Source organism: Myxocyprinus asiaticus, chromosome 9 (genome assembly GCF_019703515.2).
Source record: "Myxocyprinus asiaticus isolate MX2 ecotype Aquarium Trade chromosome 9, UBuf_Myxa_2, whole genome shotgun sequence".
NCBI classification, from domain to species: Eukaryota; Metazoa; Chordata; class Actinopteri; order Cypriniformes; family Catostomidae; genus Myxocyprinus; species Myxocyprinus asiaticus.
Genome location: NC_059352.1, coordinates 8,092,151 through 8,105,535, shown reverse-complemented (window position 1 = coordinate 8,105,535; position 13,385 = coordinate 8,092,151). Strand labels below are relative to the sequence as shown.

The following is a 13,385-nucleotide window of genomic DNA, read 5'->3' as shown; positions in this document are numbered from 1 at the left end:
TATGCTTACCTGCCTCTTACACTGCTGAAATTAACACTGAATTTTGCCCATCACCTGAAATGTAAGCATACTGTTTTATCCTACCACCCCTGGAGTCACGAGTTCGAATCCAGGGCATGCTGAGTGACTCCAGCCAGGTCTCTTAAGCAACCAAATTGGCCCGGTTGCTAGGGAGGGTAGAGTCACATGGGGTAACCTCCTCGTGGTTGCGATTAGTGGTTCTCGCTCTCAATGGGGCGCGTGGTAGGTTGCGCATGGATTGCGGAGAGTAGCATGAGGCTCCACATTCTGTGAGTCTCCGCGGTGTCATGCACAACGAGCCACATGATAAGATGCGCAGATTGACTGTCTCAGAAGCGGAGGCAACTGGGACTTGTCCTCCGCCACCCGGATTGAGGCGAGTAACCGCACCACCACGAGGACCTACTAAGTAGTGGGAATTGGGCATTCCAAACTGGGGAGATAAAATAAAATATAAAATATTGTTTTATCACAGTGTTTGTGACGTGCATTATTCTCAGAAGGTGAAAACCACAATAGAGCTTGTTTGGTATGTTTTTGCATTTTGATATTTTTGTTTTTATCACATTTTCCAAGTCTATCTCAACTTACTTGTACACGTATTAGTAACTAGATTAATCATTTGCACAAATAGGGAAGAACAGGGCAAGATATGACCCTTTTTTCTCTCTGGTTTGTGTTACATTGAAGTCTTGACTACAAAAAAAACTAATGAATCCACTTTCATTTATTTATTTGAGAAGAAACCTTTTATGAGATATTAGAGGACTATAAAGTAAACAACAACAACAAAAAAAATGTATGTGCTATTTAATATGGGGCAGTGGTGGCTCAGCAGCTAAGGCTCTGGGTTACTGATCAGAAGGTGGGGGGTTCAAGCCCCAGCACTGCCAAGTTGCCACTGTTGGGCCCTTGACCCTATCTGCTCCAGGGGCACCATATCATGGCTGACCCTGCACTCCAACCCCAGCTTAGCTGGGATATGTGGGGAAAAAAAGAATTTCACTGTATATGTGCAAATGTATAATGTGTGATAAATAAATATAATTATAAATTATAATAATTATTTGCTTTGAAAAGAAACCTAAACACTAAAACTATTATGAAACCCAAAACAACAGTTCATAAAACAGCAAAAATGGCTACAGAATTAGGCTATCAAACTATTTTGGCCAACAGAAACTGTATTCAGGGGATATTCAGAAAGCTGTTTTGAAAACAAAGTTTATTTTTGCAATTCCGGTTGGTGTCGAAGAAATGACAGATTTCAGCTTTAAAGGTGAGAAATCGTCTATATATTAACATCAAATATAAATGGAGTTTTTATATTAGAATATGCTGAGTAAGGGAGTTAGTTTCCACGCCTCCTGAAGAATATAAAGACAGTGCGGTCTCATGTGTTGATCATATGACCGCCTGAGATTCAACATGGCTCGACTGTTTCTCTATTATCTGTTTACAGTGTCGGGTGTGTTCGCCGGACGCTATTTTAATGAGAATGAGCCCTGCTACAGACCTCATCCGAAGAGAAATCTACAGGTAGTGAGGTACAACTCTATCTTTTTTTAACTTTACATACAGTATGACGACTCGCATGAAACACAAAACTAGGGTTGTGCTCAAATCCCAGTGAGCTGCCTACAAAGACGTTCAAAATCAGGGGATTAGGCGACACTGTTGAGTCAGTAATGGCTAAAAATGCGATCTAGATAGGCAGCTCACTAGGATTTCAAGCACAGGCGAACTGTTCACTTTGCTCTCTCTTGAAAGCTGATCTAATGATGAACGCGAATAAATATGGGGAATTCGCTGTTCTTGACTTGTAAAATGTGACATGTTTAAGTCTCATGCTTTGAAATACACAAATTCTTGTACTTCCTGTTGTAACTCTTTTGCTATCTACTGTATTTCCTGCTGTCCCTGACATCAACTTTTGCACTAAAACTCTAGTGCATTTTTTTGGCTACCGCCCACAATTTTTCACACTCAAATTTGAAAGCTTACCATTCAGACTGTGGACTATTTGCAAAAAAAAAATAATAATAAAAAAAAAAAAAATTCCCCCAAAGAAACTTAAAAAAAGAAAAATACTCAAATTATTCATAAATTATATTGTGTTTATAATCTTATGCTAAATTTTTTTTACATTTGTTTTAAAGATTTTTTTTTTTTTTTAGTCCTAACTTTGTAAACATGTAATTCTGGTTCTGTTCACCCTACCTCACTTTGAAAAGTCTTATTTCATTACACTAGATGGCAGCAAGCACTAGGAAAAAAATAAAAAATCAATCACATTCCATCACAATATACAGATTTGAAATGTAGGTGGTGCTCTAATGCATTTAACCACTCACAGATGTGCTCGTCCATAGACATTCAGTCTAATTTTCAGTTCAAGCACCACCCTTGTTGTTTCATTGATTATTTTAGCCTCTGAGTGGACTAGAAGCTCAATCTAAGTGTCATTAGAAAGCTGAGACCCCACTGTGATGATATATATACAATATTAATAGTCAATATTCGAAAACATATTTATATGATGATTTGTTTAACAGGATTTTCCTGCTGGATGGCATATTTTTTCTGAACATCTAAGATATAACATTAGATTATTCAGCCAAGCAAGCTCACAGATAAGTAAAAAATGGCTTTTTTTTTTTTTTTTTACTGCCTAAAGTAAAAGCAGATATAATGTTTTTAGCTATTTGGGGCTTACAGCAGCAGTGATCAGTGCATAAAAGAGACTTTTGTAAGTTATCAAACACATCATATTTCACTTTGTGATTCTTTTGAAAATCTTTCGAACTGTGGTATAAGGGCAACAAAATAAACTGTACTGTAGCTTTCATTTGATATGACTTACCCAATTCTGTACTAGGTCTATATAGTATGTGTATTTTCTATCAAATATTCTATACATGCATATTGCAATAATATTTTACTCTTCTCATATTGGTAATGTTCAGAATAGTATATACTAGTACTATAGTGTATATAGTATGTGTATGCAACAGCATATTGTATAAAGAATATTTTATAGAAAATCATCATACTGTTGCATATACATACTATATACTACAGGAATAGAAAAAGTAGTATGTTTGTTTGATCGGACTCCCAAACGACATTTACACATACTTGCATTAAAAAAAGTCAAAAATATCCTTATGTGACCACAGTGTTGCACTCTGTGGTTTATCATAATGCATACTGTTTAACATGCTATTTTTGTTATATTAGGCAGCCTACAGTCTAACGCTGTTCTAAGGCAGATTACCACAAGCCTATCTATCTTTAGTGTACTGCATGTGTCTCACATCATGGCAATTCAGGGTGTGAACTTAAGAGTATACATACCAGAGTGGTGAAAAGATTGTTATCACATCATGAGACCGTTTGACATCTCTTTTATTTATAATCAAAATATGTCATGCTTAGTTCCCCTTTTTGATTGCTAATGATGAACAGATGGCCTGTGAGTGCATTTGTGTTTTTTGCTGGATTTTCCAACCTACCCCCTTGCTGCTCATTGTGAATGCATTTTAAGTATTTTAGGCATAATTGAAGAGTATATTGACTGGAGAGCCTGTTAGTTTTCTGCCAAAGGGTGATCACAGATCTCAGCACTCGACTAAATTTTAAACCTAAAACCCGTAGCGGCCCTCTGTATGAGCCTGCTTTAAAAATGTTCTGATATCTCTTGCAGTTGAACCTGTATGCTTAACAACTGATTAACTTTGAATTCTTCAGAACTGGACCACGTCTTTATGAATATATGAATTTGAAGGATCTGCCCAAAGAATGGGATTGGAGAAACATCAAAGGCGTCAATTACGTAAGCACCACACGCAACCAGCACATACCACAGTACTGTGGGTCTTGCTGGGCTCATGGAAGCACCAGTGCTTTTGCAGGTAAGGAAAACTTAAGGCAATATTTCACCCAACAATAAAATCATTTAATCATCCATATGTTTATATATTCATTAGGGCTGTCGATTTAACGCGTTTATTAAGTGTGATTAAAAATAATTGCGTAAAAATTTACGCAATTAATCATGGTCCCGGACCGTAATAAGAAAGATTCCTGAGCAATTCAAGCTTGAAATACCACCTGTTTTCTCCAGGGGGGCAGTAAGCGAAACTTCAGCTGTACAGGCAACACGCAGCTTTCACAGGGAACAAACCAACCCTTCAGCAGACAGCACAACAAGAGGACGCGTTCTTGCATTCAAAACACAGTTTGATGGAGCGCAAATCCGAACTCAAGAGCTCAAGATGTGTTTTCTAAGTATTAAACTATGTTTAACTTGACACAGCGTCCTAAAAATGGTATGTTTATGATGCGACGCAACCAAAGTGAGATGCTCCAAAACCATCCATCTGACACAAGTGTACATTGACGGGTTCTTAGACAAGCCCTGTGAATTGTAGGCTGATGATTGGCTTATGTTCAATAATATGCAAATAAACAATACATTGGATTCCAAAGCCACTTTTTGTCTGATCAGTTAACTCCTCAGCCACAATAATGTAATGCATTTTAATTATCTGAATATTATTTTAAATATATATATACACACCGATCAGCCACAACATTAAAACCACCTGCCTAATATTGTGTAGGTCCCCCTTGTGCTGCCAAAACAGCGCCAACCCGCATCTTAGAATAGCATTCTGAGATTATATTCTTCTCACCACAATTGTACAGAGCGGTTATCTGAGTTACCATAGACTTTGTCAGTTCGAACCAGTCTGGCCATTCTCTGTTGACCTCTCTTATCAACAAGGTGTTTCCATCCGCAGAACTGCCGCTCACAGGATGTTTTTTGTTTTTGGCACCATTCGGAGTAAATTCTAGAGTTCTAGAGTTGTGTGTAAAAATCCCAGGAGATCAGCAGTTACAGAAATACTCAAACCAGCCTGTCTGGCACCAACAATCATCCATGCGATTATCTAATCAGCCAATCATGTGGTAGCAGTGCATAAAATCATGCAGATACAGGTCAGGAGCATCAGTTAATGTTCACATCAACCATCAGAATGGGGAAAAAAATTTGATGTAAATTATTTGGACCGTGGTGATTGTCGGTTCCAGATGGGTTGGTTGTGGCTGATCGGTGTATATATAGATAAAATATTATTTGTAATTATTTCATCATTATATATTAAATTATTGTTATTTGAGGGGCTTTCTCAGTAAATATTTATATTATAGCTGTCAGAATTAACGCGTAACGCATGCGATTAATTAAAAACGTTTAACGCATTAACTTAATCACAGTTAATGCATTTACCGTTAATACAGCATAAACACTGGTGTGAAGGGCAGAAACTTTGTAATGTGTCTGCCCAGGATCATTACACTGATGCACACACCAAAACGCCAAAGTCCTTCTACCGGCAGATTAATATTGTGGAGGATGAGAGTTTAAGGGATTTAATGCCCATTGCAATGAATATGCAACCTATTTAGGGACTAGTTTTTTCAATTAGTCAACCTCCCATTTAGACTTTGGGAAACATTTGATGTTACTTGAATTGGTGATATTTTAGTGCATTGTCTTTATATTGTGGAAGGCTTTGTTTGGAAAATGTTAATAAATCTTTATATTGTTACATGTTTTGTTTTCTTTCGTAAGATGGAAATAAATTAATTTTGACAAGAAAAGAAGTATATATAGTGTCAAATTTCAGCACTTTTCAAATCTGTGATTAATCGCGATTAACTACAAAAACCATGCGAATAATCGCGATTTTAATTTTTTTAATATAGTATATGTTATATGTATAATACAGTATATGTTATTAATTGTGATTAATTCAATTAATTAATCTGCATACCATGTAATTAATTCGATTACACATTTTTGATATGAAGGCATATGCTTAAATGTTTAAAATTAGTTTTGTAGACAAAAATATAATTGTGGCACCATAGTAATTTATTTCATTGTAAAACTAAAATTTTTTGAAATTGATGACTTGGACCGAATAATTAAGAAAAGCAGCCAATAAGTGCCCAACATAGATGGGAACTCCTTCAATACTGTTTAAAAAGCATCACAGGGTGATACCTCAAGAAGTTGGTTGAGAAAATGTCAAGAGTTCATGTCTGCAAATTCTAGGCAAAGGGAGACTACTTTGACAATACTAAAATATAACACAGTTTTGATTTATTTTGGATTTTGTTTCATCACAACATAATTCCCATAGTTCCATTTATGTTATTCCATAGTTTTGATGACTTTACTATTATTCTAAAATGTGAAAAAAAATTATAATAAAGAATGAGTGTTTCAAAACTTTTGACCGGTAGTGTGTGTGTGTGTGTGTGTGTGTGTGTGTATGTGTGTATGTGTATATATATATATATATATATATATATATATATATATATATATATATATAAAATATTATTATTATATATATATATATATATATTTTTTTTTTTTTTTTTTTTCATAAAACAGTCAAAAATGTAATTGGTGCCAACATGGCACTGAAATTACAATGAAGACAGAAATTTGAAAGCTGCAGCAGAGGGGAAGGTTTTAAGTGAATAACGGCCTCAATTTCATCATACAAAGTTCTTGAATAGCTTCAGAAGACAACTTTTATAGTGGGTCGTTTTGGTCCATTTTGGAGCTTGACAGACGTGATCACTACGAACTTTGTAAAAATTCTTCAAAAACTCCCCTTGTGTTCCACTGAAAAAATAACAGCATAGGTGATTGGAATTACAAGAGGGTGAGAAAATGATGAAATTTTTGGTGAACTATTCATTTAAACTAGTTCAATATTAGCCTATTGAGAATACCATATGGTTATTTAATCATGATCTATCATTTAATCTATCATGATATATTGCAATGTTTATGCCATTTCATGTTGTTGTGACGGGACCACATGACACTCATCTGACTAAACCAGCAATCATAACTTTTTGTAGTGTGATTGTACCTGTAACTTGTCTTGATTATTTTTCCTTGTGTATTTCAGATCGTATCAACATCAAGCGTAAAGCAGCATGGCCATCTGCATATCTGTCTGTCCAGAACGTCATTGACTGTGGTGGTGCAGGTTCCTGCAGTGGTGGAGATCATTCTGGTGTGTGGGCATATGCAAACAATCACGGCATCCCCGATGAAACCTGTAACAACTATCAGGCCAAAGATCAGGGTAAGAAAGCCCCCTTAAAACTACCCGGATAGGATGTCTTATACTTGGAAAATTAAACTACATTTTCTGAAAATGTGTGGGATGCTTACATTGGCAAAATGCTCCTCTAAAAATAAGCAATAATGGAAAACCTGTCAAGAAATTGTCATATTTTACATGGAAAAAAAGATAATATTCTCATTACCGCTATGTGAAATCAATTACATGTTAATTAAATTGTTATTTATAGATCATAATAATACTCCCTTGGTACTGCCTTTCATTTTGTATTTAGATTTTTAGATTTTATTTATTTAAAAACAATATATATATATATTTTAATAAAAAATGTCATGGTACATGGTTTCTCTCTTGTCGAATTCGCAAAGTCTGGGAACAAGAAAATGCTGTGGTTCTTCCAAGAAAGCCTTCCTTTATTCCTCGCCTCACGTAACACGAGATCTTTATCGGATGATCTCAGAAATTTGGCCAGAATTGATCGGGGCCTGTCTCCCTCAGCGGATCGCTGAGCCGGAACCCTGTGAGCTCGCTCGATTTCTAGCTTATGGTCTGTTATGTCAAGCAGATTCGGAAAGAGCCCATTCAGGAATTTCACCATATCTTGACCCTCTGCGGCCTCAGGAATTCCAACAATACGGATGTTATTCTGCTGGCTACGGTTCTCCAAGTCCTCCAACTTCTCCCAGACATGCTTCAAATCCACCTTGGTCACTAGCAGATTAGCAGATAATTCCCTTTCCAATGACTCAAGATAATCAATCCGTTTCTCAACATCCCCCACTCTTGTAACCACCTCAATGAATTTCGTCTCCATGGCAGTGATCGATCAAGGTATTACAGCAAGATCCTCCAAGTCAGCAACGACCTTCATCAGCATTGCCGACATGTTCAACATTTCTCGCAGCAATTCCCGCACTTCTCCGACCAAATCGACTCCCGTGCTCGGGGCCTCCGGGGGGATGTCAGCTTGAGCACGTAAGTGTCTTTTAATGCCTCCAGAGCCCGAGGATTTTGAATTCCTTGACATATTGTCCTCCAAGAACAGTTGTGGAACAGAGTGTATCGAATCTCACTGGTTTATGACATTAAGCGTTAAAACTAGCAAAGTGCGCAGAGCTATTCTTCTAAAAAAAATATTTGTGTTCTGCAGACAAAAAGAAAGTTATAAACTTCTGCAATGGCATGATGGTGAGTAAATGATGAGAGAATTTTAAATTTTGGGTGAGCTATCCCTTTAGATGACCAGGATATTTTCTTGACAGGTTTCATGAGAATTGTCCTTGTAATAATGATGCTTGCTGTAGCCAAAGTCTTTTTTGCATTAGAATTTATTGCACTCAAGTGATTTGTGTTTCTGTTTTTCAGACTGTGATACTTTTAATCAGTGTGGAACCTGCACAACCTTTGGTGTGTGTAATATTGTGAAGAACTACACTCTCTGGAAAGTTGGAGACTATGGCCCAGTCAGCGGCCTGGACAAGATGAAAGCTGAGATCTACACTGGAGGACCGATCAGGTATATAGATAGCTGGGATCAGATTTTAAATATGATGTTATGATGCTGCCTTTGACAGCAGCTGCCTTGTATTTGGCACAGAGCTTAGAGGTCATATTTGAACTAACAACTCCAAACAAAGATCATTGGAGTTCTAAAATTGAGATCTTTAGACTTGATATTTGTTTGTTTTTGTAGTTGTGGGATCATGGCAACAGAAAAGCTGGATGCGTACACTGGTGGTTTGTATTCCGAGTATGTTCAGAACCCCCATATAAACCATATCGTATCAGTGGCTGGCTGGGGTGTTGACGAGACTGGAGTGGAGTACTGGGTTGTTCGTAACTCTTGGGGAGAACCATGGGTAAGTTAGACCTGAAAGTTGATTAGTAAGACCATACATGCACAAATTAAGATGTTTAATGTTTCGTCTGGCCTTTTGTGTGTAGGGAGAGAAAGGTTGGCTCAGAATTGTCACCAGTGCATTCAAGGGTGGCAGTGGCAGCCAGTACAATCTCGCCATCGAAGAGAACTGCATGTATGGAGACCCAATCCTACCCAAGAACTACCTGTAGACTACTGTGAAGTATTCAGCACTGAGAATACACTATTTTAGATTAGTCTTAATTTGACAAATGTTTTAAATAGCACCTGTGCAGGTACACACTCTGTGCAATATCAGTTGCAGAGGTATGGGGTGGATTTATATATTTTTATTGGCAATCTCAGGAATAATTTATCAGAAATTGTACATGGTTGTACTTTAAATTCTGCATGTGTGTGCCTTCAACCAATGTTCTTTTTTTAATTTTTGTTTTATATTCAACACCACTTAATGAACCAAAAGGGAAAATTAGCACCTACCTTTCTTTTATACTAGAACCATTTTAAAATGGACTAAATCCTGGCCCTTGTTAATTGGTCCTATGGTTCTTGTGTATTAAAACCTTTTTGAAGGTTATGGGATTTGCTAAGGGAGGTTTTGCTTTAATGCATCTGTCAAACCATGTCACCATATGCCAAACTAAAATCATGGCCAGATATATAATGTCTGTCTTGCACTGTTTTCAATCACACTATTAAAGGTTTTAAATGTTGTTCTTTTAATGTTTTGTGTTTAGCTAATAATATAATATATCATAAATTACTATATTTTTTTTTTAACCTGTGAAATAGGAATAGGCGAATTAGCCTTCCGGGTTCACCTACAAATTGACGTCACAGCTGAACAGCTCTATTGGTTGGACATAATTTTATAATAAGTTCATTACCACTAAAACCACATTATCTAAACTGTTTGTATTCACTGCTAGTTGCAATATGCATTTTTGCATTGCCATAGCACCACAGCTTTAATTTTGTGACTAAGCCTGAGACGGAGCACTGCTATTAAAATTAATGGAATGCTCAATATGGCGGATGTAGAAAAGGAAGTTAAAGCATTTTTCACAACACACACCCTTTCAAAGCAGCTTTACAGAAAATCACGCATTAACAAAAAAATTAAACTGTAATATCTATAAAGTCTTAGAGTGATCATTGTGTAGTTTGATTAAATATGATTGTAAATTGTGTACAATAATTCAATAATAATTGTATTTAGAACACGTGAGCAAGCTGAAGAAGACTGGCAAGGAACACAAAACTCCATAAGATGTTGGTTAATGGAGAAAAATAACCTTGAGAGAAACCAGGCTCACTGTGGGGGCCAGTTCACCCTCTGGTTAACATCATGAATATAATGCCAATATTAGTTATTTGTGTGCAGTGCAGGTCATGGATTAAAAGTAGTAAACTAAGTGTGTTAAGGTCCAGTGTTTAAAATAAATAAATAAATAATTATGAACTGTAAGATTAAGTATTGCCTTAAGAACAGGTGGTGCAATCAAATTAAGCCCTGCCTTAGTTACAAACTAACTAGTAGTTACTAAAGCCCTCAGTGTGAACTTCACCTCCTAACATACGTGAGAACTTACACACAGCTGGTGCAAACCTACCCTTCTATACAAACCCTGTCTCAACTCAATCTGCTCCCTGCATCGTGAATCAGTATCGTGAACACGAATTCGGGCACTGGCAAGGGTACTGAACACTTGTGACCTTGTCACAGTCCGCGTGTCGTAACATCCGGCACAGAATAGTAGCGTAACGAAACATCCGCCCATCGATCCGTATGGATGATCGCAGTTTTTCTAAATACATTTAGCCAACTTGGATGCACTTAGCATTAAACAAAAGCCGTTGGATCGTTTCTTTAGATTAACACAGGACTTCACCATGTGTGTTAGTATCTAAACGAGGCGATTATCAGCACCAAGTTTTCCCAGTTCACGCGCTGTTCAGAGGATGAAAGTGCTCAACTCAAGTCCGAACAGACAGCGTTTAAGTGTTTTAATGTCATCTGACAATGTATACCCCTGTCTTGTTCTAATGCTCTTTAATGTGTAAATGTACTCTTGTTTGTACTATATTCTTGCATTCCTCCAATAAAAAATAAAAAAAGCACATACTCCGTGAAGCGTTCCCCACTCACATACATCCTGTTTAAAATAATACAACAACATGACACCGTTTTTCTTTACTTCATTATCCCTGAGTAATTATTGTGCTGTGAGGTAGGTCTGTTTAGATTAAGTATTTGAGATGAATTGTACATAAAATAGTCCATAATAATTCCACTCTGTCGGCACTGTTATTGAAACAGTCTGCAGCAGAAGTCGTTTCATGCTACTAAGCGGAACTTCCGGAAAGTGTGATAAAGGCGGATAATGAGCACTAGAGTTTAAACGCAGCTGTTATTAATCAGCAACATTGCTGTATAAATGACAATGCCGTCCATTTTCGTGGTAGATATTTAAACATATAGTGTTATTATGAAAGATAAATTACATAAAGAAATAAAAATATAAAGGAGAGTATTTTTAACCTTCTAACAACTCTGATATTTAAAAGATTGTTTCCCTTTCATGGTCATTAAGTATGAAAGACTACAAACAACATCTCTTTTAAAGAGAAAATAAGGCTTTAACTATATAGTTTGAATGACGTTTCCGGTAAGGTAACATAGTGAGCAACAAAGCTCCCTGATTTTTACGGTGCATTGTGGGTAGGGTGACCATACGTCCCGGGACAGTCCTGGTTTTAAGCGGTGTGCCCAGGTGTCCTGATAGTTTTCTAAAAAACTTAATTATGTCCTGGTTCAGCTGGTAGGGTCACAGAATTTTTTTCTTCTTACATTAAATATCCTGATTGTCCTTCTCGTTATTGTATCTGGTATCCTTTGCAGAGAAGAGAAGCAATTTATTTGTGTCACCGGTTGATTTGACAATACATTTCAGCTTCATTCTAGTCTTCCAGCAAAACAGCTGAAATGTATCTGGTTACCTTGACACAGGGGTGTAGATTCTGGTGGGGATGGGGGGAGATAACCCCCCCCCCCCCCCCAAATAATAAAAACAAGCAGTTACTCTTTGTCATTCTCTCAGTCAGCGCAAGTTAGAAATACCCACATTAAAATGCGTTTTCAACAACGAGATGAAAGAAGCCGATCCAGTTCTTCGCGTGACACGTGAACATGTAAACGATGTGTTTTGCTGTAACCGTGAATGTTCATTTCCCCACGACCATGGAGGTAAATCAGAGAATGTCACGTTCAGCTACATTGCATTTTTACATAGTACAAGCTCTTAAATGTTGAGATATGGGGATGGTATTTTGAATTTTAGGTTCCAATGTTGTGAATTTTGTGTTAAAATGTGTACCTGACATGACATTTCATAATTACATATGCAATATGATATCATATGGATAGAATAGACTACATGGAATTTGTACATAAAAAAAAAAAAAAAAAAAAGCTAAAATGTGGTTAAATCACGAAAAATAATATATACATTTTCACAAACTATATATACAGTTAAGTGCAGAAGTTTCACACCCCTTTCAGAATGTAGACAAATATAATAAAAGATCATGTTTTTATGTAGTACTGCCCTTCAGAAGTTACATAACACAACATTTAATTTACACATCATCCTGTTCAAAAGTTTGCATCCTTTTGTTTCGTGTTGCCTTCTTGAGCATCAATGAATGTTTGCACCTTTTGTAATGGTTGTGTATTCCCTCAAGTGTGAAAAGCTGGATGTCAGTATCACATAGCCAGTGCTGGGTAGTATCAAATTACATGTAATATGGATTACATAATCAGATTACAAAACGTAAAGTACTTGTAGTTGGATTACATTTTAAAATACTCAATCAGACTACAGTTACTTTTTTATAGATTACATGATTACATATTAACAAGGCAATGGCAGTATATTGTTAATAATTTATTGATCATTTTCATATCAATATCATATTCTTACTCTGAAGTGCAATAGTCTCACAGATGATCATTTTGAGCATGTGCTCCATTTACATTACAACAGTAAGATATGCACCTCAGCTAACGAATAGGTGATGGACTATTTTGAAGTAGTAAGGGTTAAAAATAAGTGTCAGAGTTTTGAGCTGTTAGCTTTGACCTAGCAATGTCATTGCTGTTGATTTCAGGTTCATTACTTTTTGTTCATGTAATGTTTCTATTGTTTTATGCAATTAAAATAACATAGACATGATTAAAAAGCTATATTATTGGGGGCCTGGTTAGCTCAGCGAGTAAAGACTCTGACTACCACCCCTGGAGT

The 13,385-nt window shown here is 36.5% G+C and overlaps 1 protein-coding gene across 1 annotated transcript; it reads left to right on the top strand.

The window, feature by feature from the left end:
* The first annotated feature begins 1,403 nt into the window (after positions 1 to 1,403).
* On the top strand, positions 1,404 to 9,794 carry LOC127445962 (cathepsin Z-like). Its single transcript, XM_051706504.1, has 6 exons — positions 1,404 to 1,568; positions 3,772 to 3,935; positions 7,023 to 7,202; positions 8,568 to 8,718; positions 8,896 to 9,061; positions 9,147 to 9,794. Exons 1-6 carry the CDS (start codon positions 1,450 to 1,452, stop codon positions 9,270 to 9,272), a joined length of 906 nt encoding a protein of 301 aa, XP_051562464.1. The 5' UTR covers positions 1,404 to 1,449; the 3' UTR covers positions 9,273 to 9,794.
* The last annotated feature ends 3,591 nt before the right edge of the window (positions 9,795 to 13,385 follow it).

Bases quoted from the DNA above. Each gene is read 5' to 3' on its own strand.
- LOC127445962 (XM_051706504.1), top strand. From the start codon at position 1,450: ATGGCTCGACTGTTTCTCTATTATCTGTTTACAGTGTCGGGTGTGTTC. The intron at 3,936-7,022 runs GTAAGGAAAACT...TGTGTATTTCAG, and splicing joins AAGCACCAGTGCTTTTGCAG to ATCGTATCAACATCAAGCGT. The intron at 8,719-8,895 runs GTATATAGATAG...TTGTTTTTGTAG, and splicing joins TACACTGGAGGACCGATCAG to TTGTGGGATCATGGCAACAG.